Source organism: Engystomops pustulosus, chromosome 6, assembly GCF_040894005.1.
Source record: "Engystomops pustulosus chromosome 6, aEngPut4.maternal, whole genome shotgun sequence".
NCBI classification, from domain to species: domain Eukaryota; kingdom Metazoa; phylum Chordata; class Amphibia; order Anura; family Leptodactylidae; genus Engystomops; species Engystomops pustulosus.
Window position 1 is genome coordinate 153623137 of NC_092416.1, and position 26914 is coordinate 153650050.

General features: G+C 43.2%; 3 protein-coding genes across 5 annotated transcripts in view; all 3 read right to left on the minus strand.

Moving 5' to 3' along the window:
- Positions 1 to 529: 529 nt before the first annotated feature.
- Positions 530 to 11428, minus strand: EDEM2 (ER degradation enhancing alpha-mannosidase like protein 2). The gene is made up of 11 exons (XM_072111863.1): positions 11214 to 11428; positions 10104 to 10214; positions 9887 to 9926; positions 6035 to 6140; positions 5568 to 5693; positions 4939 to 5150; positions 4469 to 4610; positions 3974 to 4098; positions 3481 to 3625; positions 2209 to 2330; positions 530 to 1039 (listed from the first exon to the last, which is right to left on the minus strand). Exons 1-11 carry the CDS (start codon positions 11318 to 11320, stop codon positions 608 to 610), a joined length of 1668 nt encoding a protein of 555 aa, XP_071967964.1. The 5' UTR covers positions 11321 to 11428; the 3' UTR covers positions 530 to 607.
- A 1721-nt stretch (positions 11429 to 13149) lies between these two features.
- SMIM19 (small integral membrane protein 19) lies at positions 13150 to 20018 on the minus strand. Its single transcript, XM_072111864.1, has 4 exons — positions 19860 to 20018; positions 19147 to 19310; positions 15642 to 15766; positions 13150 to 14294 (listed from the first exon to the last, which is right to left on the minus strand). Exons 2-4 carry the CDS (start codon positions 19278 to 19280, stop codon positions 14239 to 14241), a joined length of 315 nt encoding a protein of 104 aa, XP_071967965.1. The 5' UTR covers positions 19281 to 19310; positions 19860 to 20018; the 3' UTR covers positions 13150 to 14238.
- Positions 20019 to 23495: 3477 nt separating this feature from the next.
- The window catches only part of PHF20 (PHD finger protein 20), a 41363-nt gene continuing 37944 nt past the window's right edge, over positions 23496 to 26914 (minus strand). For all 3 annotated transcript variants that reach the window (XM_072111867.1, XM_072111866.1, XM_072111868.1), the window contains one exon: positions 23496 to 26878. In XM_072111867.1, the coding sequence (XP_071967968.1) occupies positions 26739 to 26878 (140 nt within the window). In that variant the 3' untranslated portion in view covers positions 23496 to 26738. The remainder of the gene's footprint in view (positions 26879 to 26914) is intronic.

The following is a 26914-nucleotide window of genomic DNA, read 5'->3' on the forward strand; positions in this document are numbered from 1 at the left end:
AAGTCAAGAGGGCTGTTGGGGCCCTGCATAAAATATCCCTAACACCAGGCCTCCTGCCTTGTGGAAGCTCAAGTCGCCATGATGCAGAGCTAACTGATTAAGGGTTATCAGCTTTGCTCTTCCCTAGGTGGGTGGACGTCGGGCTGCTCAGGGTATGATAGTCCTGTACTATTTTCAAAACTGTTTGATTTTCCTCTTCATTAGCAGCCCGGGGTGGATGGCCCCTGTGTATCAGTTGCGAGACGTTTTGCGATGCGAATGTTCAACACGTTATTCCCAATCGGGTATATGAGTCTCCTCCTGTGTGGGATCCCGATTCAGGGCTTCACCATGAATGGACGTGACACCTGCTCCGGGTCCCCAGCAGGGGGACTATTTTCCCCTCCTGGACAACCGGGTATTCATATCAAAATAAATACCATGAATTGAGTGTTTTGGAGTTAATGGACATCCATCAATCACCAGAATATTAAAATTATAGTCAGTTATTTTCCTGTCAGATGTGAAATATTGTTTTATATTGTTTTCCCCCCTATAACAAACATTTGTATTTGCATAAATAACATTTTAGACGATGAAATGAAAAAATAAAATCCAGTTCATAGAATTACTCTAGAAAAACTTGTCCCAAAATGGAAAGTTTAGAGCTAAAGGGTTGACTGGGACAATGAAGAAGAGATGTGCGTTTGGAGTTTGTTCTGTTCTGTGTCCTATTAGGAAATGGATCCTGGTGCTTTGAAGTCTTTGATTTGACAGAGAAGAAGTCTCTGACCAGATCTTCCACCTCCCACTTCTCTGCATTGTCCTGTCTGCAGCAATGAAGTGCTGCCGGGTCTATAGGGTGGGCTTCTGTATTAAATACATACCCACCAGCACCCAACACGCACTCCCCATAGGGAGTCACTACCAGGTCAAACTCAGAACCATCATTGTGGATGAAGTTGTCTGGGTCGAACAGAAGGTACAGATACTTTATTGTCTCTGCTAGAAAGAAAGATTCCATTCGATTGTCCAGTTTGTGATCTCGAACATCTTTGATCTAAAAGAGGGGGGAAAAAAATATTGAATTTTAGTGAATAAAATTGTATAATTGTAAAGTGTTAATTTAAAAGCATTTTCCCATGAAGGAAAGATAGGGCCGAGCTTTCTGATCAGTGGGGGTCTCAGTGCCATGGATAACTTTAAAGGGGTTTTCCCACAAAGTAAATCATTGGGTTGTCCATGTAAAGGCCTCCTTAAAGGAAAACTACCACTTGGGTAGTGGCAATTTCAACCATTAATACTTACAGGTTGGACGTTAGTAGTCTGTAACAGGACAGGCTTTCTTTAAGCTGTAAATAGCGTCATTCCAGAGAAAAACTACTTTTTAAAATATGCTTCTTTATCTCCTAATTATGCGCACCTCCATTCTTCGATTCACCAGCACTCCCTTCCACCCACTTGCCCGAGAGCCGATGGCGGCAGAAGTGGCTGCCTAAAGCGATATTAATCGCGCATGCACGATGAAAAGGACATCATCCAGCTCTTGGGAAGTCTTGCACATGTGCACATCGCCATCAGGCAGCCGCGTCTTCTGGCTTGCTTTCACAAGAGTTCCCGAGAGTTGAATGACGTCCCTGGCTCTCAGGCACATGGGTGGAAGGGAGTGCTGGTGAATCGAAGAATGGAGGCATGCATAATTAGTAGATGAAGAAGTGCCAGGCGCTAATAAGCATTAAAAGTAGTTTTTTTCTGGAATGACGCCATTTACAGCTTAACAAAAACCTGTCCTGTTACAGACTACTAACGTCCAACCTGTAATATAAATAGTTTAAATCACCACTACCCAAGTAGTAGTTTTCCTGTTCACCTGACCAGATTATATGCGGTCTCCTTGCAGATATAAGTTCAACTATCTGATACTTTTATATTTTGGGGATCAGGCCTTGGCAGAAGCGTCTGCCATTGGTCTTCTCTATGTGGAAGTTGGGAGAGGTAGGTAGTTTTAACAAATGTTTTAATATGCATAGGGCTGCCTAACGAAGGATCAGGCAGATCCTCCACCACCATAAATGCATAATATTCAGGACATGATCTCCTGGGGTTTATAGAAGCAGTGTCCTCTTATGGGGTATGTAAAACAAAACATACTGAAAGAAAACAAATAGGTTCCTAAATGCATCTCTATAATCCTTGCAGTTCACTTGTAGACTTATCTGTGTCACGTACAGTTGCGAACCCACAATCCACTTTACTGATTCTCTCAATGGATTCTATAGCATCTCTCCCTAGTTCCAGCAGTGTTGGGTCCTTAGTGGCTTTGTACAAATACATTGCACTTTCTATCAGCTCTGGAAAACAACAAAAACAAAGTCTATATATCGCAAATATATTACAAATATATTAAACCCTGTTTCGAATGTAACATTAGTCTAGGTTTCATACCATGAAACCATGGTCTTTATGACGGCCATTGAAGGTGCTGCAGAAGACGCTAATAGGGTGTTGCTACCTGTTGCGGCTTATGCTTGGTTGTGCTTTCACAGCCCAGCACCAGTTTTAAATACCAGAAAAACTCAGATCCTGGCTGTTCCCTAGGATACAGTGGTCATCCATGAACCACAGAATCTGAGAAGTTTCTAAGGGATCCCCATTATTCTTCCTGACACGGCCCATTTTTTTCAAATCTGCTCAGATTTCAAGTCTGTTTAATTGGTCTAAATAATAGCAAAACCCCCATTACCCCATTTTTTAAACTAGTTTATTTTTTATTTGCAGAATTTCTGCAAGATTAGATACACTTTTAATGTACTTCATTTTAGTGGGTATTTTGCCTATTGATTGTATTAATACTTAAATGTAAAAACAGAAAAGAAATTAAGGTTTTTGAATTTTTGCATTGTTTTTTCAGGCTGTACACTATACCATAATAATAATGTTATCTTTATTACATTGAAACCTCATTTATATAGTTTTTTTAAAAAAATATATTTTAACTGAAGAAAAAGTAAAAAAAAAATAAAAAAAATAAAAAATGTTGGCATGTTTATTTATTTTAAAGTGTTCATCGAGCTGGTCCAGTAATGTTTCGGATTTATTGTACGCGTTGTACGATTGTTACGGAGGCGGCAATACCAAATATAAGGGGTTTTTGTGAACCTGGGTTATTTTTTGTACGTTACAAAATGTGTATGGGAAATGGTGGTGTTTAGGGGACTTCAACTTTATTTTTAATATAAAAAACTATTGTTTTGAAACTTTTTTTTTTTTAACATGTTGGCTTCTGACCATTTGTTCACGCTATTATTGAGCTAACACACTGCAATACTAGTGTTATGCTGTTCATGCTCAGTAGGTCCCTGATCCACATTATAAGCCCCTTTCATGCCATTGTCGTGCTTGACCACGACCTTGACCTGCGGAGGAATCTGGAAGACTGTGCCAAAAGCAGGATCTAATAGTAATGCACAAGTGAAAGGAAAACGATCGACAAAAACCTACCAGGCCGAAGTGGGTAGCCTTCTCTTTTGTCCACAGTAAATCCTTGGGGAATATTGTAAAATTCTGGCAATCCTCCAAACTGCTTCCAGACTGTGTAATAGTTGAGGAATGTCCTCATGGCATTTCCAATATCTCCTATCAAGCTCTATGTGACAAAGATCATGACATTAAAAAACATGGAGTACAAAAACTGCTTACAGACAATCAAGTTATGAAAAAGAGAGTAACATACATCCAATGCTAATGGCAGCCATTAAAGTGCCCACATACGTGTAGTCTTAAACCAATGGAGCATAAAGAGGTTGCCCAGAAAAGTATGGATTTAATAACATTTCCTGGACAGCCCCTTTAAGGCTGATGTACACCATTCCAACGTTGTTTTATTGTCACAATATATTTAAAAGAAACAATAGAGCAACTTTACAAAAGGTAATAAAGACTGACAGAGGTCTGCTGGATAAGGCTACAAAGTATATAAAAGCAAATAACTTACCTGTAAACCAGGCCAGAAGGCTTCCAAGGACTGGAATACTGGCATGGAGACAGTGCCTTTATACATCTGCACCCAGACGTACCAGTCGTCATACTTGGTGTAGTTCTGAATGGCCTTGTTGTACTCTAAAGAAAGGAATAGATAAGTTGTTACATCAAAGACAATGATGTGGCTAAAACAATGGATCAACATACCAGAAGAATCGTCCTCCTTTTAATCTTGGCTTTCTAATGTGTAACCTCTGGGTTGGTCAGCAATGTAAAACCGATAGAAGCCTCATATAGGGCAACGTTAGGAAAAAGATTCAAGGTAGTACATTTTTTGTAATAGTAAGGTTGTGGCTTACTCCTCAATGAAATATCCTCAGCTGGGAAGTCTACATATTTACTATCCAGCTGATAGCTTTCTTATGTGCGTAGAAAATGAAAAATAATATAATAAATTCAAACATAAAAAGAAAGTACATAAAAATCTGAATGTCACCCTCCTGCTCACCTAAAAACGTGGACATCATCTCTTCATCCTGCAGAAGAATGGCTCCTTTGACAAGATATTCAAAGTAAGAGTCAACGCCGGCTCCAATCCCTGCATCTTGGGCCACCCATTTAGAGGTCATTACATCTATGTGATTTCCTACCTGAAAAAAATAGCAAAAACATTTTTATAAAAAGGAATTTGACCCAAAACTCTATAATACAATGACTTTTGGTCTCTAGCTGAAGATATAGTAATGGGCGGAGATACCGGAGTGCTGTGCTGGGCAATTTTTGAGACATCCATACTATTGCATGAAGGAGCATGCAATAGTGAGAATGGATCCTCCAATGCTGGGGGTCCAGTTCTCATGATCAGCAGTCAGACCTGCAACAATCAGCTTGTTAGCCCCTCTCTAGTGGAAAGGGGATAACTTGCTTACTTGCTACAACCCATTTAGTAATGCATAATAAACCACACTTTCTTCTCACCAATCCAATCTCTGAACGGCTCTCCCACAATCCTTTGAGGGCTCGCCTCGCTACCATTTCAAATTCTGGATCTCCTGTTAAGCGACTAAGTGTTGCAAATTCAATGATGTAGGTTCCAATGCCGGCAGTGCAAGTGACCGGTGTCTCTGTAGGGTTTACACCCCTCAGGAGGTTGACTGTTCCAAAGGGCATTCCCGTCTGTGTATCGAAAGCTGCAAGGAAACAAAATTCCAAACTTAATGTTATATGTCAGAATGGAATGAATCTGTCGAAGGGTTTTAGGCCACTAAATCGCCAGCATGTCCATACACACTGTCGGGCATGCACACCCGAAAACAAAGATTACATCTCTATTTCCACCACATAAAGTGACACTATTATTAGGATTAAGAGAAAATAGAAAATCATCCGGTACTTCACGTCTTGGTAAAATAATTCTTTATTGGAGCATTAAAATCCACATCACCACAGGAAAAAGGACTAACACGTTTCGAGCTATCCGCTCTTAATCATATTTGGGTCACAGAAAGGTGTCCTAAGAAAGCAACTTTATAATGTTGTAACACTGCACATGGAAAGGGGCTCTTTAGATAAGACAACCTCATACACTTAACATTACCAGCTTTTACCTGGAAGAAGTTTCCTGGCTGCGTTTTCTGCCATGCGAAGTAATGGGCCAGAACATGGCCAACCAGGTTCCAGTTCCAGCCCAGCTCTCTTTGACAGGAGGTGAGCAGAGAGGAGTCCCCCTACCACTAAAACACAAGAGATCTAAGTTATGGTATGAAAATGATGGTACATAAAACTACAATTATTATTAGCATCCTGACAATGAAGTAAACTTTGATAAAGAGCCTAAAAGTTATTGACCCAGTGGTCATCCAGTGCCGAAGGCTCTGCCAGGAACTTGTAGGAGTCTTAAAAAATACTGGTCCACGTTTCTAACCCCAAGAGGGGACAACCTCTGAAATAGCAGAGGACAAGGAATATACAGGTTTAAAAATTGTAAGATTATATGACTAAAATAAACAGACAAATAATTGGAGAAAAAGAAAAATCGTTATAAAAAAAAAAAAAAAAAAAAAAAAGTAAAAACCTCGTATGTTGGTCTCAAAGACGGAAGCGTTGACATCGATATCAAAATCCACAGTGTCCTGGAGAACGTTCACTACCCTCTGGAACTCCGTGGTATTCCCAATAATCTGTAACCAGAGGAGATGTGATCACTCGCTGCATCTGGTCTGTAACAACTTTTTACTAATTTTACACAGAATTAGGAATCAGATCCATCTGAAAGGTTTCAGCAACAAATTAAAGTCAAAAGAGGGTCTTTTGGGGAACGGCTGCACCAATATATGATAGTATGCTACAAAAGAATGGGACACAATAGCTGATGTATCTCACATATACACTACATTTAAGAATCATAAATGGAACAAAATATTCTAATGTTCCCAAAGCCTGACAATTACCATATTTTATAGATTATAAAACGCACGTATTAGCAAAAATTTTACTATAAAGTGCCTGTGTCCGAAGGTCAGGAGGGTCGAGGACTGCCAGACCCTCTTCACCACAGTCCTGGAGATCGGGTAAGGCGCTGACAAAAAATTCTCTTGATCACCAAGAGCAGAGTCTCTGCAATGCTCCATGACTCTGCAGGCCGTACCTACATCAGTATTATCTGCAGGACCTAGCATGATGTCAGAAGCATCTGGCTGTTTACATGCCTCCTGCATCACTGCAAGGTCCTTAAAACCCTTTCATTCTGCCAAAAGATAGGGCGAGAGAAGACGCTGAGACTGGGTATGAAGAAGAGCCGCGTGCAAGTGAATGAGTGGATGGATGTAGCGGAGCCGCGTGCAAGTGAATGAGTGGATGGATGTAGCGGAGCCGCGTGCAAGTGAATGAGTGGATGGATGTAGCGGAGCCGCGTGCAAGTGAATGAGTGGATGGATGTAGCGGAGCCGCGTGCAAGTGAATGAGTGGATGGATGTAGCGGAGCCGCGTGCAAGTGAATGAGTGGATGGATGTAGCGGAGCCGCGTGCAAGTGAGTGGATGGATGTAGCGGAGCCGCGTGCAAGTGAGTGGATGGATGTAGCGGTGCCGCGTGCAAGTGAGTGGATGGATGTAGCGGTGCCGCGTGCAAGTGAGTGGATGGATGGATGTAGCGGTGCCGCGTGCAAGTGAGTGGATGGATGGATGTAGCGGTGCCGCGTGCAAGTGAGTGGATGGATGGATGTAGCGGTGCCGCGTGCAAGTGAGTGGATGGATGGATGGATGTAGCGGTGCCGCGTGCAAGTGAGTGGATGGATGGATGGATGTAGCGGTGCCGCGTGCAAGTGAGTGGATGGATGGATGGATGTAGCGGTGCCGCGTGCAAGTGAGTGGATGGATGGATGGATGTAGCGGTGCCGCGTGCAAGTGAGTGGATGGATGGATGGATGTAGCGGTGCCGCGTGCAAGTGAGTGGATGGATGGATGGATGTAGCGGTGCCGCGTGCAAGTGAGTGGATGGATGGATGGATGTAGCGGTGCCGCGTGCAAGTGAGTGGATGGATGGATGGATGTAGCGGTGCCGCGTGCAAGTGAGTGGATGGATGGATGGATGTAGCGGTGCCGCGTGCAAGTGAGTGGATGGATGGATGGATGTAGCGGTGCCGCGTGCAAGTGAGTGGATGGATGGATGTAGCGGTGCCGCGTGCAAGTGAGTGGATGGATGGATGTAGCGGTGCCGCGTGCAAGTGAGTGGATGGATGGATGTAGCGGTGCCGCGTGCAAGTGAGTGGATGGATGGATGTAGCGGTGCCGCGTGCAAGTGAGTGGATGGATGGATGTAGCGGTGCCGCGTGCAAGTGAGTGGATGGATGGATGTAGCGGTGCCGCGTGCAAGTGAGTGGATGGATGGATGTAGCGGTGCCGCGTGCAAGTGAGTGGATGGATGGATGTAGCGGTGCCGCGTGCAAGTGAGTGGATGGATGGATGTAGCGGTGCCGCGTGCAAGTGAGTGGATGGATGGATGTAGCGGTGCCGCGTGCAAGTGAGTGGATGGATGGATGTAGCGGTGCCGCGTGCAAGTGAGTGGATGGATGGATGTAGCGGTGCCGCGTGCAAGTGAGTGGATGGATGGATGTAGCGGTGCCGCGTGCAAGTGAGTGGATGGATGGATGTAGCGGTGCCGCGTGCAAGTGAGTGGATGGATGGATGTAGCGGTGCCGCGTGCAAGTGAGTGGATGGATGGATGTAGCGGTGCCGCGTGCAAGTGAGTGGATGGATGGATGTAGCGGTGCCGCGTGCAAGTGAGTGGATGGATGGATGTAGCGGTGCCGCGTGCAAGTGAGTGGATGGATGGATGTAGCGGTGCCGCGTGCAAGTGAGTGGATGGATGGATGTAGCGGTGCCGCGTGCAAGTGAGTGGATGGATGGATGTAGCGGTGCCGCGTGCAAGTGAGTGGATGGATGGATGTAGCGGTGCCGCGTGCAAGTGAGTGGATGGATGGATGTAGCGGTGCCGCGTGCAAGTGAGTGGATGGATGGATGTAGCGGTGCCGCGTGCAAGTGAGTGGATGGATGGATGTAGCGGTGCCGCGTGCAAGTGAGTGGATGGATGGATGTAGCGGTGCCGCGTGCAAGTGAGTGGATGGATGGATGTAGCGGTGCCGCGTGCAAGTGAGTGGATGGATGGATGTAGCGGTGCCGCGTGCAAGTGAGTGGATGGATGGATGTAGCGGTGCCGCGTGCAAGTGAGTGGATGGATGGATGTAGCGGTGCCGCGTGCAAGTGAGTGGATGGATGGATGTAGCGGTGCCGCGTGCAAGTGAGTGGATGGATGGATGGATGTAGCGGTGCCGCGTGCAAGTGAGTGGATGGATGGATGTAGCGGTGCCGCGTGCAAGTGAGTGGATGGATGGATGTAGCGGTGCCGCGTGCAAGTGAGTGGATGGATGGATGTAGCGGTGCCGCGTGCAAGTGAGTGGATGGATGGATGTAGCGGTGCCGCGTGCAAGTGAGTGGATGGATGGATGGATGTAGCGGTGCCGCGTGCAAGTGAGTGGATGGATGGATGGATGTAGCGGTGCCGCGTGCAAGTGAGTGGATGGATGGATGTAGCGGTGCCGCGTGCAAGTGAGTGGATGGATGGATGTAGCGGTGCCGCGTGCAAGTGAGTGGATGGATGGATGTAGCGGTGCCGCGTGCAAGTGAGTGGATGGATGGATGTAGCGGTGCCGCGTGCAAGTGAGTGGATGGATGGATGTAGCGGTGCCGCGTGCAAGTGAGTGGATGGATGGATGTAGCGGTGCCGAGTGCGAGTGATTGAGTGGATGGATGTAGCGATGCCGCGTGCAAGTGAGTGGATGGATGTAGTGATGCCATGTGCGAGTGATTGAATGGATGTAGCGGTGCCGAGTGCGAGTGATTGAGTTGATGGATGTAGCGATGCCATGTGCAAGTGAGTGGATGGATGTAACGATGCCATGTGCGAGTGATTGAATGGATGTAGCGGTGCCGAGTGCGAGTGATTGAGTAGATGGATGTAGCAGGGCCGTGTGCGAGTGAGTGGATGGATGGATGTAGCAGGGCCGTGTGCGAGTGAGTGGATGGATGGATGTAGCAGGGCCGTGTGCGAGTGAGTGGATGGATGGATGTAGCAGGGCCGTGTGCGAGTGAGTGGATGGATGGAAATGGATGGATGTAGAAGAGCTGTGTACAAGTGAGTAAATGGATGGATGTAGCAGAGCTGTGTTCCGTAGCTAATGCATTTATCTCAAATAATTCCCTAAGTGGGATAAATAATTACACAAACTCTGTGGCTTTTATGCAGCCATTTGTGAATGTTTGAAATAAAATGTATCAGCTTCTGAATAATTGTAGTAAAGTAACAGCGTGAGATCAGAGGAGAGATCTGTGCTCTGTGAGATTATGGGAGATCCCCAGGTAAATACTCACCAACAATGTGTCCAGCGCGTCAATCAAAGTCAAAGAAAAACTGCAATAGAAGAAAATATCAATGAGCGCAGTGTTATATTCTCAATGAAGAGAAATTCCAAAAATCCAGAAAAACACCAAAAGGGGCAAAGTCATATAATACATATTTACAACCAAATACACAATTCTAACACCGGAAAGCCATCTAAGGGTTTTGGATAACATTGTGACTCCTCACCTTCCCCATGTGTCCTGCCCGTCACACGTCAGTGGTCTCAGCTCATCATACGGGAAGGCGTTGTCCAGGTAGTTGTTATATGCGTGATAGAACATGGACTTCACCCGATCCCTGGAAAGGAAATCTCACTGTAAATGTAACTTATTTCTGAAAATACATTTTCTATACACATACAAATTAAAATCGGGGTCTAAAAACATTTTTGCAAAAAGAGTTATTGAAAAATGTGGGGTGCAGAGGGCTGTGTGATTAGGGGGAGGACATGTGGGGTGCAGGAGGCTGTGTGATTAGGGGCAGGACATGTGGGGTGCAGGAGGCTGTGTGATTAGGGGCAGGACATGTGGGGTGCAGGAGGCTGTGTGATTAGGGGCAGGACATGTGGGGTGCAGGAGGCTGTGTGATTAGGGGCAGGACATGTGGGGTGCAGGAGGCTGTGTGATTAGGGGCAGGACATGTGGGGTGCAGGAGGCTGTGTGATTAGGGGCAGGACATGTGGGGTGCAGGAGGCTGTGTGATTAGGGGCAGGACATGTGGGGTGCAGGAGGCTGTGTGATTAGGGGCAGGACATGTGGGGTGCAGGAGGCTGTGTGATTAGGGGCAGGACATGTGGGGTGCAGGAGGCTGTGTGATTAGGGAGAGGACATGTGGGGTGCAGGAGGCTGTGTGATTAGGGAGAGGACATGTGGGGTGCAGGAGGCTGTGTGATTAGGGAGAGGACATGTGGGGTGCAGGAGGCTGTGTGATTAGGGAGAGGACATGTGGGGTGCAGGAGGCTGTGTGATTAGGGAGAGGACATGTGGGGTGCAGGAGGCTGTGTGATTAGGGAGAGGACATGTGGGGTGCAGGAGGCTGTGTGATTAGGGAGAGGACATGTGGGGTGCAGGAGGCTGTGTGATTAGGGAGAGGACATGTGGGGTGCAGGAGGCTGTGTGATTAGGGGTAGGACATGTGGGGTGCAGGAGGCTGTGTGATTAGGGAGAGGACATGTGGGGTGCAGGAGGCTGTGTAATTAGGGGGAGGACATGTGGGGTGCAGGAGGCTGTGTAATTAGGGGGAGGACATGTGGGGTGCAGGAGGCTGTGTGGGCTGAGAACAGGTGCGGGCTCTTACCTGTACTTGGCCATGTCCTGCTGTGTGATCGGGCTGTGCCTGGCATTGTGACCCGGCAGCAGGACAGTCAGCAGCGCCACATACACCACATACACAAGCCCGACCATCTGCAGCCTCACAGCAGCCTGACACAGGCCCCGCCCTCTTCCGGGTTCAGTCACCGGCCCCTTGGCTACAGCGGTGACTGTGACGCGTTGCCGCCATTTTTCTTTCTGGTGCCGTCATTGCTCGGGTTATGCAGACTCAGAGATTGGCCGGATCCTCATTGGCTACGAGCAGTCTATGTGATGGGCACGTGAGCCAAAAGTCTGGTACACAGATGCCGAGACTGCGGCAATATGCAGTGTGAACACTGCCCTACAACTACCCATATAGAAGTCTCTGAATATAAAATGAGATGTTCAGGGAAGAGGCGTCCTTCATGGGGAGCCATCTACAGGAAGAGAATACTGATAAAAAATATTGTATGTAATGTGCGGGGGAGATGGGACAGAATACCACATTGAGTGTAATGAACAAAAAACAACCATTTTCTTACAGGTTTTGCTTTTACGGCTTTCACTATTAGGGCTCATTCACATGGCCGTCTGCGGGGACGTACATAGACGACAATAGCATGCTCTATCTTTTGGCGCGTGTGCGGCCGTGCGCTGCCATTCTCTATGGAGGGAGGAGGGGCCACCTCCTCCTCCTCTCCAGCACACTGTGGTATGCCCGAACGGCGGGCATACCGCGTGTGAATGTATCCTTAGGAGACAGACTTGGCACGGACTCACCAAATGTACTATGAGGATCCGGCTTTAATTCAATCTACAACAGGATGGCACCGGCCTAGATTTCGGGTACCACCTGCGCCACTATTCTGGTAGAGGTTATAGTAAATTTGGCTGTGCAGAACATCCCTGTCCCCGTCCACCCTATGATATGTCGGACAAAAGCATTCAAAAGGTTTCAAAACTGTGGCCTGCGCAAAAAAAGGCAATTTTTTTCCTGGCTTGTACACCACAAAATGCATGTAAGACTTGAGAAAATGCCCCATCATTAATATTTGCTTCAGTACACACAAATAGCAAATTTATCCATCACTTGTACCAGGAATTGATAAACTCTGTCTTCAGAATGGCACTGCCTGGGTATGAAAGGACGATTAAATATTAGGTGTCACAGTAGATTTACATCTGTTACTTATGTATATTTTTACCCAATGCCAGCCTGGCAGGTGTCTGCTGTATGCAGTGGCGTAACTAGAAGCTGAAGGGCCCCAGTGCAAAGTCTGTGCCAGGCCCCCGACTATAATGTATGGTTTATAGTAATAGTCTTCTCATATGGGAAAGTGACACCTTATGGGCCCCTAAACCTCCAGGGCTCCGTTGCAACCGCACCCTCTGCACCCCCTCAAGTTCCGCCCCTGGCTGTATGTTACATAATGGGGCACATTTATTAAAGTGTTGAGCCAGTTTTCTGTGTGTCTAACTTGGCACAGAAAAGAACATACAAACTGGTTGTACATGTAGTTATGAAGTGTCTGCGCCAGTTTTGTGTCGCGGCTGCTCTGTGTCCGACAAGACCTAAAGAGGTTGTTACTGTTTAGTCGAAGTTTGTGCCACATTTATTACTGATGTGCGCAAAAAAAAGATGGTGCAGACTTTTCAAACAGTGCAGGGGGCACCAGATTAAGGTTGCATTCACACTCTGTACATACGTCCCCCATAGACGGCAATGGGCGCATGGAGTAATACGGTGTCGCAGGGAAAAGATAGGACATGTTGTATCTTTTCCAGTGTTACAGCCCGTATGCAACACATTTCGTGTAAATGCAGCCTAATGAAGACCGTGCACCACTATTGAGGAGTCTGGCGCACCCTGCACACTCCACCATTTTAGCAGTGCAGTTCCAGAATTTCTTTTATCCAAGAAAACAAGTGGATCGGGTGAATATCTTGCTATAAAAAGCAACTTTATTAGTACAAAGAAACAAAAACAAAATAAATATACAATGCTACAGATGGCTTGTGTCATCTTCTCTTCTATAATGGGATGGTTTTATATACTGCACATTTTGAAGAACTTCTCAAAAAGAATATTGTTACACGGTCCTACAGGCGTATCTGCCAGTATAACAAATGCTTTGGAATCTGGGGAAGTAATTGCAAAAACGGCTGATTTTCAGTATAAAATACCTTATACCTTCTCTGTCTGATCTGTGATGAAGTATAAGTCAGGTATACGTGTGCATGAGTAATCGAGAGGACTAAAAGCTAACCAAGCTGTAAAGACCTCACTAGTCCATTTAATATACAGGCTACTTAAGGACACCCGACTTACAGACAACCCATGGTTACAGACAGACCCTTCTGACCTCTGGTGAAGCTCTCAGAATGCTTTACTATAGTCCCAGACTGCAATGATCAGCTGTAAGGTGTCTGTAATGAAGCTTTATTGATAATCCTTGGTCCAATTACAGCAAAAAATTTGAAACTCCAATTGTCCCTGGGGCAAAAAAAATATTTTGTCTGGAACTACAATTATAAAATATACAGTTCCGACTTACATAAATTCAACTTAAGAACAAACCTCCGGACCCTATCTTATACGTAACCCGGGGACTGCCTGTAGTTGGATAACGGGTAAAGAAATTCATACTACTGTTTGATCTGATCTACATCTAAATATGTGGCATCATTCACAATGCCAACAACACGTATTCAATAATCTCTAAAATGGCCAATAAGTATCAATTCTTCAGCCCAAAAGCCATAACAATGTGTATAGTAAATTCAGATTGGATCTTATTCTTGTTGGGTGTAAAATAAGAAACACACATTAACCTATTAGTCCACTGTGTTCTAGCAAGATATAAACATGATACAGTAAAAGCTTACTGTAAAATCTTTAAGAATACATTTTTGGCAATAGACCATCATGAGAATGATAGGTAGGGGTCGGTTTTGGGCTCTACAATGCAAATCTCTATTGCAAACAACATTTTCAAGAATCCGCTCCACGTAGTGTCTGGTTTCGTGTTTCATTCGACCGTAAGTTGAACGCTGTCACCTTGACTGTGTTGATCATGTTTTCGAGCTACAAAAAAACAATGTATACTTCATATTATTCACCAATGACATCAGTATATACAATATATGTATGGAAGGAACATTCTATTTTGAACAAAATATGGTCAGAAGCGTATCTTCTGTTTAACCCCTTAACGACACAGCCCTTTTTTTATTTTTACATGTAAAGAGCTCTGTGATGGCTTGTTTTCTGGTACTTAATTTTCCATGCCGTGTACTGGGAAGCGGGAAAAAAATTCCAAATGCAGTGAAAATGGTGAAGAAAACCCATTTGTGCCATTTACTTGTGGGCTTGGATATTACGTCTTTCACTGTGCGGCCCAAATGACAAGTCTACTTTATTCTTTGGGTCGGTGCAATCGCGGGGATACCAAATTTGTATACATTTTATAATGTTTTCATACATTTACAACAACTAAAACCTCTTTACAATTTTTTTATAAAATTTTGCCATCTTCTGACGCCAATAACTTTCTCATACTTTGGTGCACGGAGCTGTGGGTGGCTTCATTTTGTGCGATTTTTGATGACGTTTTCATTGCTATCATTTTAAAGACTGTACGACCTTTTGATCACTTTTTAGCAAATTTTTTATATTTTTTAAAATGCAAGAAAGTGCCATTTTCGACTTTTTGGCGCTATTTTCCGTTATGGGGTTGAACGCAGTGAAAAAACGTTATTATATTGTGATAGATCGGGCATTTTTGGACGCTGCGATACCTAATGTGTTTATGATTTTTACTGTTTACTTATATTTATATGAGTTTTTTTCGCAAAGGGGGGTAATTTGAATTTTTAGGTATTTTTATTTTATAACAATCTGTTTTGGCTACATACTACGCCCTGGTGGGTAATGGAACTGGTTACAGCCTAATTGCATTTACTGATGTTTGTTGGATACTTTGAGTGTACTTACTATGCATTGTGTTATTTCAGACCACCGCCACATCTTTGTGGTTTTTATGTTAAGTTTTTAACCGTGTTTTTGTGGTGACCGATTAAATAAAGATGTATATTGCTTATTGTAAACTGAGTATTTAACTTTATTGCAAATTTATGTATTTATTTGGGTATCCTATTTACTTCCATTGGTATTCTATCTATCTCTTTAAAGGATAACCTATATGAGATCACTATAAAATAGGAAAGTACACAACGTGTTTTTTTTGGGTTCAATGATTTTGGCCAGCACTGTACTGCCCTTTTAAACATTGGATGGGTAGTGTGTGATAGCGACTGATTTTTCCCGACTTTTCCTAAGACTTTACTGACCATGCTGTAGTTTGTCCTGCCATAAACTTTATATACTTGTTTTGAAAGGTTATTTTGTGAAGAGGTATATAGAGAATCTTACCAATGTAATACATTTCTAACTGCTGACGGAGGCGAATTTTCTTCATGTCATCATAAAAATTGGGCTGTGATGCAGGTTCCACTGTTGGCGGCACGGTAAAAATTCTCATGATCTTTCTTTTATTCCTGTAAAAACAACATCTCAGAACATTACTCTGGGTCCGGGATTGGCCACTCACTACACACTATACATGTCTGAAGCTTTCAACTTAAAATAAAAACAAAAAAACAAATCGCAACGCTCCAAAGTAAATCAGGGTTTTTCTCATATAATAATGGCAATCATCACATAACCACAACATCATCTACAATACATGGCAGCTAAAGGAAGACTTTCAGGACACTGTTCAGCTAAATGTCATTGGGTCCTCCCCTCCACGACCCACCTTCATCCCTTATCCTGTGGAATGTACTTACAAGTGCATATTAAAATAATTGAGACAAAGAGAGTGTTCTTCTGACCCCAGCTTGACAGTAGAGGGGAAACAACAGAGGAATGAGGTGCCAGAATGAGGTAAGTACCATTTATTTTAATTTGGTTTCCCACAGATTCAAATGGCAAGCTCTGGTAGACAAGTATGAGAAATTTATTTTGGTGGTCAAAAAACGTTTTGAAGTTAATGATAAAGATTCTCTGTGAAGATATAAAGGTGTTTTTACATTCTCTTCACCAGACAGTGGAGGGGGGGGGGGGGGGCAGACAGGGGGAGGGGGGGGGTTTAGGTTGGAATGAATTTTTGTAATGTAAAATTTATTTCATTAACTTTCCCTGCTCTATTCATCCAAAAGAGAACATTTAAAGTGAACCTGTCACCGGGGGTATTCTAGCAAAATATACATAGTGATTGCAAATCAGTCACCAGGAATGTAATTCTTAGCTGGTGACAGGATCCGATATCCAATAATTTCACGTTATCTGGAGCCAGGTAACGTGAAACAAAGTTTTGTAAAGTATGGTGGCAGTATTCAGAATCCTGACAAAGCATAGCATAGGATATTGGAACCTGTCACCAGCAAGAAACGGATGTTCCAGGTGACTGATTCACTTTAACTATATATATATATATATATATATATATATATATATATATATATATATATATATATATATATATATATATATTACTAGAATACCTTTTTAAAGGTATTATGTGCCTGTTTCTTTATGAATTGTGAAAAAAGATGTAAATGAGCAGGAACGCACAGGCTGACTTTACCTGGGCACCTTCTCAGCATTGCCGGGTTTTAATTTATGTACGCTCCACAATGTAATTGTACTGCCCGAGGAGCTTGGAGAGAGGTCCCGCCCTGCTATCTCCAAGCCCCGGATCTCTGACATCACCACCCGACTCCCAGATCCTCGGATGGCAGCAGGCGGTACAATTACATTGCGGAGCATGCAGAAATTAAAACCCGGAGATGCCGAGAAGGCACTAAGGTAACGTCAGCCTGAACGCCTGTGGCTCATTAACATATTTTTTAAGAGTTTTTTTTCTTTGTAAATGTGCAGTTTCTTTATGCATTAAAATAGTTCCACTTGGTGCATAAAGAAATGGGCACATGATGCTGGACAGTGACACTGATGGTAGATGTCCTTCTAATGGGTTTTCCCTTGAAAAAAATTCTCACATCTCAATCCCCTAGTGATATTTACACAATAAAGATCATTTAACCCAGGGTTCCCCAAACTACGGCCCGCGGACCGTTTCGATCCGGCCCCCGACACTTGGCACGCCAGCGCCGGGCCCTCGCGGCCTGCAACAGTCGGGCAGGAGCCTCCGTCCGGACTGGAAGCTCCTGGCCGTCACTGTATAGTGCTCGGTGCGGCCGGAAACAGCCGCTCGAGCACTATTACTGGAGCGATGTGGCCGGAATACAACCCCGGCGCACATCGCTCCATGAACTAGGCTACGCGGCCGCGCAATGACGTCATCACGCGGCCGCGCACCCCTTACTGCCCGGACGCGGCAAGAAGATAGAAGACTTAGGTGAGTACTGGGTTTTTATTTTTTTATTAATAAGGGCAGTAAAAAGATTGTGGCGACTGGGGGCCAATAGTTAGTTATGAGGGGCAGCTTAGGAAATAATTAATTATGAGGGACAGCATAGGAAATATTTAATTATGAGGGGCAGCATAGGAAATAATTAATTATGAGGGGTAGAATAGGAAATAATTAATTATGAGGAACAGCATAGGAAATATTTAATTATGAGGGGCAGCATAGGAAATAATTAATTATAAGGGGCAGAATAGGAAATAATTAATTATAAGGGGCAGTATAGGAAATAATTAATTATGAGGGGCAGCATAGGAAATAATTAATTATGAGGGGCAGCATAAGAAATAATTAATTATGAGGGGTAGAATAGGAAATAATTAATTATGAGGGGCATCCTAGGAAATAATTAATTATGAGGGGTAGAATAGGAAATAATTAATTATGAGGGGCAGTATAGGAATAATTAATTATGAGGGGCAGCATAGGAAATAATTAATGGTGGGGGCAGCATAGGAAATAATTAATGGTGCGGGTATAGGAAATAATTAATTATGAGGGGCAGCATAGGAAATAATTAATGGTGGGGGCAGCATAGGAAATAATTAATGGAGAGAGGTCCCAGTATATTAATTAATTAATTGGCCCAATATATAAAATAGTTCACAAGGGGGTGCAGTACCGGTATATTAAATAATTAATTGAGGGGGGTGCCAGTGTATTATGGATGCGGTCACATGTACCGCTATTTATTTTTAAACTTTAGTCCGGCCCTCCAACGGTCTGAGGGGGACAGTGAACGGCCCCCTATGTAAAAAGTTTGGGGACCCCTGATTTAACCCCTTACTTTACAATATTGCTCAGTGTTATTGCTGTTTAGCTCCTATCTCTCCCTCGGCTGCTCAGTGTAATATTCCAAAGTGTGAGCTGGGACTCTCTAAGTAGACACATTACTGTATTATCCATCTAGTTCTGTGAGCTGACAATGTGACTAGATTATCAGGGTACAGGTGTATATACACTTTCATCTGGCTTCTAACATTGTACTAACACACCGACACATACCATTACATTGTTAGACTGTGAGCTCTGCTACATCACACAGATATGTGCCTCCCTCCCCCAGATCACTTATCTTCTTGTAGTTTTCATCCTATCTCTGCTCCTGACAGGAAGTGATTAGTGTGAGCTCTGTGCAGGGGGCGTGGCTACATGATCATAGCAGAGACAGACAGAAATCTAATCTGCACGATCTCACACAGAAATCCAAGATGGAGGCCACCCGACCGTAAGCCAGAAGTTACAGGGTCGTGTCTGGGGCAACTGAAATTGTGTACAGCAGGACAGATAAGAGACAGGTTGGAATTAGATCTGTGAAATGCTGCATTTTTGTTAACAACAGTGAAACAAATATAAGAAACTTGTCTTCGTGGGAAGAAAACCCCTTTAAGACATTCTCTAGGTAGAACATAAAAAGTTCCCTTCTGTAAATATGTGATAGAAACTTACTTTCTGGCATACATGAAAAGCCCAAAGCTCACGAGAATGACTATTAAATAGACATTGGTGGCTTCATTCCAGGCCTCGTGTACAGAGTAGTCAATGGCTCCATCGTCTGCCATTACTCCCAATTCTTGTGCCATATCCTGCGCAACGCACTCCTATTGTTCAGCCTGTTATAAAATAAGTCGGAGAACAGCAGAAATAACAATGTAAGCTTAAACGCTGCTATGGGCGCCCTATAAACTATCACATGGTGGAGTATTATCACACACAACCAAGACCATCACACTATAAGGATGTACTCTAGGGCATGTACTATAGGGGATGTACTGTAGGGATACACTATAGGGGATGTACTATATGGGATGTGCTGCAGCCGGGATTCATGACAATATGGCTTGGATTACAGAGGTTTTGCAGACATCATTCAATGGGTGATAAAATATAAGGGCCTGTAAATCCCTTGAATGTGATAATGATGTATAAACCTTCAACATTTAAAGGGCAAAACATCAATTTAATGCAGTCGAGACGGGGGGGGGGGGGGTGTATGGTAAACCATTGCTCCACTCGGGAGGGTGGTGATCGTGTATCTCCTTTACTCTATATAGACGTTGATAGTACAAACTCTTCAAAGAGTTAAATGAAGACTGTTGGGTGGGGATCTAGATACCGCTCTATTCACACTGATCGTGTGATAAGAATCGCATCAATCTTACCTGCTGCGCTCATAACACACAGGTTATCATCTGGTACGGAACATGATCACGTGACGCCACCGACCCGCCCACTTCCTGCTAGAGAGCAAGAGCCTCTCTGCTATTGGCCACAACGACGAGATCCGGGATTGGACGGCTGAGCTCGATGTACACACTCCTGAGTCATCAGACCAAAGAAGATGAACGACGAGTAGTGTTGCGTGCGCTCCTGATTAGCCACTGATGTGGACTGACTGGTGACGTCACCCTATGTATAAAAGCTGCTGTGTAGCGCGAACACCCGGTTGCGGGAAACGTGTGCCGTTACGTGACACGCATGCGTGTGAGGTTTAGTAATACCATAAGGTAGTACTAAAGTCTTACACATACAGGCTGCCTCCACCATTTTTATAGTGTTGTTGATTTTGGACCTAGTTTTGAGTGAAGTTTACAAATATGGATCTGAAAATTGCTGTGTGTATTGTGAAAAATGCAATGGTCAGAGGCAGAGTTTTTTTTGTGGTATAAAACCATTGGCCTTTATTGTACTTTTAGATGATATTCACACGTGCATGTTTTTTGCGAGTCTGATTTTTAAAAATAAAAAAAGAATCACTGGCCACTGTGAGCTGTGTATTAGAAGGCAATGTAATGCTGTGATCATTCATATCAATATCTGATCCAAAATCAGCCCCTTCTTCACTCTTTTGCTAGGAGCCACTCGCTGCTCTTACATATTGGGTCGTGTCTTCTGAGGAAAAAAGCATGTGTTTTCAGAATCCCCTGTGTGAACAAGGCCATTGAAAATTATAGACCCTGATTTTTCCACTAGTGGTCAGGGCATGCTGCAAATTGTAGACCAACTGGCTCAAAACTACTTGAAATGAAGAGCTGAGTGTTTCCATCTTACATTATAGGGGTTCTCCTGAGGGGCACGTGACTGCATCATTGTACACATCACAAATGTTTACTATTCCATTTCCAGGAAAATGGTGTCCAAAGTCCCTACTGTCGCTCACACGTGGTGATCTCAGCTTCTTTCTGGGCAGCTTTTGTGCACATTTGTACCTGTACTTGCTGTGAATGAGCCCGAGCGCTGTATGTAACATTGGCTGCAGGATCTTGACAGCAGAGGACTCCGCTTCCTTCTTCTCATAGGAGTGATATGCTCCATAGTGATGTTTTGTACGCAAACGAGCCGGCTCTTATCAGTGAGCTGATGGCTCACTTAACCCTTCTCCTATCTAGCTCACCACACCCCTTTAACCCGATACAATAGGGTTAAAAGTGGAGTGGTGTGAGACTGGCCTACGGTTCCCTATCATATATTTAATAAGGAGCCAGAAGAGCCGTAATTCCTATCACTAATGCTTCCCTCTCCGTTGCTTTGCAAGGCACCCAGCCTTGCATATGGGGAAAGATAAAGCAGGCCGTCGGGCATCATGAGCCGTATATATCCAATAACATACGTCCCCACTACAGCAGTGTGAAAGGGGACTTGGCCTCAATCATACCTAAAATGAGAATGAGGACGCCCCAGACTAGAACCATCACCAAGGAGGCGGCCAATGCGTTTAAGAATACAGCCTGGCAACCATCTGGGAGCTTCAAGCAACAAATTTATAAAACATTTATGATTTTAAAAGGCTTGTAGTTTCATAGTTATTATGTTATCTACCGATATAGAACATTAAATAATTGGTTTGAACTCATTACCTAATTTCAAATTGTTTGTCTGCAAGTATATAGTACAAGACAGGTTATGCCCAGTTCACACGTATCTGAGTTTTTACGTTAAGGAAAGCGTAATGGAAACTAAACACAAGACTTTAATGGACTTTCCTTTTCTATCTGTTATTAATATTGGGAGGAAAACACAAGTGTAAACTTCACTTTAGGCCTCATGCACATGACCGTATATATAGGCATTTGTAAACTAGTCACAGAAATTGCACTTAGTCGATGGCCACCATTGATTTTTTTTATTTTTGTACCACGACTGAGCCAGACGGCTGCAGCATAAACGATAGAACTGATGGTAGACACGTTGCGCAGCGGCTGTCCGGCACCTATGGAGATGCAAAGGGGTGACTCCCTCCCATGCCTCAGCAAATGGTAGTATACAGGAGGGCTTAGGCTGTCTGCACAAGAAGATGATTTTTCTGTGTAAACCAAACCGTCTGCTGATTGGATTCCATGGAGGCGGCACACGGCCAGGCATCCTTGCATCATTGTAAAATGTGATTTTCCACACATTGAAGACTGGCTTGTGAAAATCTGCAAATAAACTTTGTACGGATGCAAATTTCATGCAGGATTTCCCCTGGAAATAACGCCAGATGACAAGTGGCTTACAGTTTTTGAAACTTTTTGATTATAAAACATCCCAACCATTAATGTCATGTATAATAAGGGTCATCATATAGTAAGTACATCATAAATGCAATTAAATATATTAGTTTTTTTTATTTTAGGTAGAACAATTTCAAAAAAGAAAAAAACTCCCTTGCAAAGATGTAACTTTTATGCAGTTTGGAAAGATAAGGTGTGAAGAGGACCCTGCCAGAGCCCGATAAGTCTGTTAATACAAACAGTATAGAATAATTCACTAATTAAAGGGTTCTGTACCCAATATGTCCACGTACTCTGGATTTTACATCTGAAACAGCAGGCCAATAGTCATAGGCATATCACATCCACAAGCTCCTGGGGGGCGGCCCTGAAGTTTTCAGTTTTCTTGCAGGAAGCAGACTCCAAGTCACAAATTTGAGGATCTGTCTGAGATTTATCCCAATGACATCAGTGGCTATTTTAGGAGAAACCTGACAGGAAGGCTAAGGACAGCATCACCGGGAATAGAATGGAGGGCTTCAGGTATGTTGCCATATATTCATCTCCATATCTTGTTTTGTGTATGGGGAAGGAGGGTCACTTTATATATCTACGCTGATATGAGCAGGACAAGGTCTTTTTAGACAGAAGCTTACTGTAAGAAACCGGAGGGCACGTTCACACGTTACGTTTTGTCTGGCATTTTCATTGCGTTTGAAACGCATTACAACAGCTGAGATGAGGTGATTAGCCCATTACACTACTGTTTACACATGTGTTAACACATTGGTAACAAAATGCATTGTAAACGCGATGTTAACAGAAACAACAGTAATGTAATTAGGCAAATCACCTCATCTCAGCTGTTGTAATGCAATGAAAAAGCAACCAAAGAGCAACGTGTGAAAGCTCCCTGATGCAGTCCAACTTGTCCTCTGCAGTCTAGGTCTACAAAAAGTCATGCAGATGTTTTGTGTGGCATCTCACCAGCAAGGCTCCCTCCTAGATTTAACACCGTAGCCAATGAGGGAGTTTGTTCCTCTATTCACATGTGGTATTTACTAGCAAAAACCTGTAACAACTGAACACCACATGGCAGCTCAGTTCAGCGTTTAAAGGTTCGGACATATAAATCCCACAAGCCTATGAAGGATCCCTTACAATCTTTGCAAGAAAAGTAAGAGAGGCTTTTTATAATGGGTTCTGGACAGAATGACCAGAGACATACACTTGTTTCTGGCTTTTTCCTTGTACCACTAAATTATGTAACAAACCATTGCTTCAGAAATAAATGCCGTCACCCATAAAAGAGGAAAACAAAATACATTCAATGAAAATATTTTAGTCTGGTTAGATTTACAGTATGTTACCAAAACAAATAGAAGGGTATCTTACCCAACCCAAACTCATTATTCTGCAAGTGACAATTTGCAAAAAAGAGGATCAATGGAAGAGAAAATATCCCACGTAACACACTTTGTATCTAAAGAGTCCATTGCTTAGAGCTTTAATGTGTGGCTTTAAAAGGATTCTTGTAAAAACTGAAGAAACAAGTCTACAATCTTCTGCAATACAGTCATAGATCAAAGATCTTGGGGGACTGAGCTGATGTATGTCCATACAGTGCAGTGCCGGGATCTTCAATCAATCCATTAACTCCAAACTTCCTACCATATGTCAAAGTGGTTTCTTGAGATGTTTTTTTCCCATCTTACGGTTTTGCCACAAATGTCTTATAGTTGTGAAAGCAGGTATCTCAAGAATGGGGAGGTGCAGACACAGACGCCATGTTCGCTGTGAAGGAAGACATGGCTGTGCATTGAGATGATAAGGAATGCACCTTTACCTGTTCATTCATGGTGGTCATGGCCTGGAGTAAGATGTTCATTGCATATACATTCAATCTCCAAGTCAATTTTGTAACTATTTTATTGGATTCATTCCTATAGATGGAAATTCTTTTATTCCTTTTTCTTAGCATCTTGGATTAGCCTTCCCTCATCCAATTTCTAGACAAAAATGCATATAAGATACTAGGCCTTACCAAGACAGATTCTCACATTTTAGCATGTGCCGTACATCCAAGCTGCAACCTATTACTGTGAATTGCCAGCACATAATAGTGGGGCATATTAAAGGTTTTAGGAAAGTAAATCCGCCTCATTTTAAGTAATCGGTTAGTGCGGTGGATTTATGGCTATTCCTAATAATAATCTTCGACCAAAGGCAACAATAACGGCCAGAAAAGGTAAAATGCAGCCTAAGGTCCAATTTACATGACTGTGGAATCAAGGTCCAACCACATTGCAGAGAGCAGGACTCCTTACATTATAGTGATATTTGATACAAGGAGTCCCTGCTTCCCTGGTAAAGAGAAATGACCTATGATTACAGGGGGGAAGAAAGGACCTCTTGCATTATACATCATTATGATGCACAAGGTGCTGGTCCTTAAATGGTACAAAAAAAAAAAAAAGGCAATCGTCATTCCTCTTACTTTCAATCTTCCTGACACACAGCCTCAACAATCAAATCAAACAGTTTTTAGAAAAATCAATACAAATTGGAGGACAAAAACAGATTTGACCCGTGCACAGCCGTCTTCCATCAAGCTGTGATATCAGGGTAAATAAATATACGTACATATTTACAGAAAGGGGGGGGGGGGGGGGGCTGCAATCTACAGAAAAACATGCTAAATTGTCATCTTGGATTTCATACATACAGGAGTACACAACTAAGGGAGCCGTCATACGGCTGAATCATTATTCCCCGTTTTATCTGCATATTTTAGATCCTTTCAAGGAGGAATCACCCGATAGACTCCCGTTTTAGCAAGAAAAAAAAAATTATAGATGGGATAAGCCTAAAATGCAGCCATGTCACTGCTCCATAAAGCAGTTTGGCTGAAGGGAACATTTGCACAGATTGGTATCGGTGGTGCGGCACAAGCCTTATGTGTGATAAGTTCCTTCAATTCTACCTGCTTTTATGAATGACATCATTTTCGTATATTCTGCTAAATGGGGGAAGTGACAGATTTGCTATATCTGCATTGCATTGACTACAGCAACCAAGATGCCAACTATGAACATACCCCAATTCATCTTTTCAAGTGCTATCCAAACAAGCAGAGCACATCCCGGTCATTGTCTATAGACCCCCCCATAATAATTTCTTCATTTGATACATACTATAGAGCCTATATGGAACGTCATGTTATATATAAACATTCATTCATTCAAATATATTGTCTTGTTACCCCCTCGCTGTGAAGGTCCAGCTTTACCATAACTTATTAGACTTTAATTATTACAAAAAGCATAATGTAGACCATTTACTATGTTTGCCGTAAGTCATGCCCTAGTAAGAATAATCGTGCTCATGTACCACTACCGCAAGTACAACAAGCAGAAGATTTTCAACATAATATACCTACTAAACATTGCAGCAACAAAATACAACTGAAAAGAACATTTCTCTGTTGCCATACATGAGAAATAAGCCAGGACAACATTTTCCTATATACTGCTCTAGGATTTGGCCAGAAGGTGCAAGCTGTATAAATTATAGGGATTTAAAGGGGTACCACAGCTTATAAAGAAATGGCATGTTGCTAGAATCTAATTGGGAACAATACACTAATTTATAGAATAGAGAGATGACATCACTGCATCTTTAAAAGATCTGTCAAAGAATTTTTCAGAGGAATTGCTCTATTTGATGTTCTAAGAGAAGGTGCTCCAGAAATGCCATGTTATTGGGGTGGGGTGGGGCTTTAAATAATGACAAAAATAGACAACTGACCAGTCAGTAACTTAAAGATAGCCTCTTTCCTAACCTTGGGGTTGTGCAGTTAAGATTCATTAATCTCTATAAAGCTGAGCTGCAATACCAACACAAACCATGGTGAGGTAGGGCGCTGTTTTTGAAAGAAAGTAGCCTTATTTAACCACCAGACAACCTCTTTACAAGTTGGCTGGAGGTGCAAACAGAGGATGGAGTATTACCATACAGGCAGGGGGCACAGGAGGCTGGAATATGCCAAAGCTTTATAAGATGACAGTATCCCTTTAATACAAAAAAAATAATAAAAAAAAGTCCACTACACTGTTCTTTTAGAGGCAAGGTGTGAAAAAAAATATTTTACTTAAGTTCATGTGTTAATTTCCTCTTCTTCCTAGGTAGAGCATGAAGTTAATTTTGCTGTACTTGGCTTGTAGCCATTTAAATAAAAAAAAAAAAAGGGGGGGGGGGGGGAGAGAAGTTAATACACAAAATACAGTGGGCAAAAAGATTCAGGTGAAAGCAAACAATTAAGCAACTAACAATTCCAGACAACCAAGAGAAATCTGAACATAATGAAAAGAATACAAGCCTCGCTACTACATTCAGTTATATTCTATCCTGTTATCAAACAGTATGAGCAGCTTGTACAAGCCGTCTCCTCCATCGTCCCAGCAGTCTGTCCACGTTACATGCAGCCTGCATGCTACTTCTCAAGGCTCTGCAGTGCTGGAGACCTCTCTTTGTGTCCTAGAGCCGCTTCCATCACCAGCTGCAGTCTCTTCATGTTGAGCAGAGAGCTATTTGCTCTACTTTGCCAAGGTCCATTAGAAGCTGTTTGATCCGATGCTTTAGCTGTGGAAGCCTTGCAAGTGGTTCTGGTGGCTCAAGTTCACCGGTGTAGTCCAAAAAACTTTCCAGAACTGCAAAGCAAAATTTGATTTTACTTTAGTAATAAA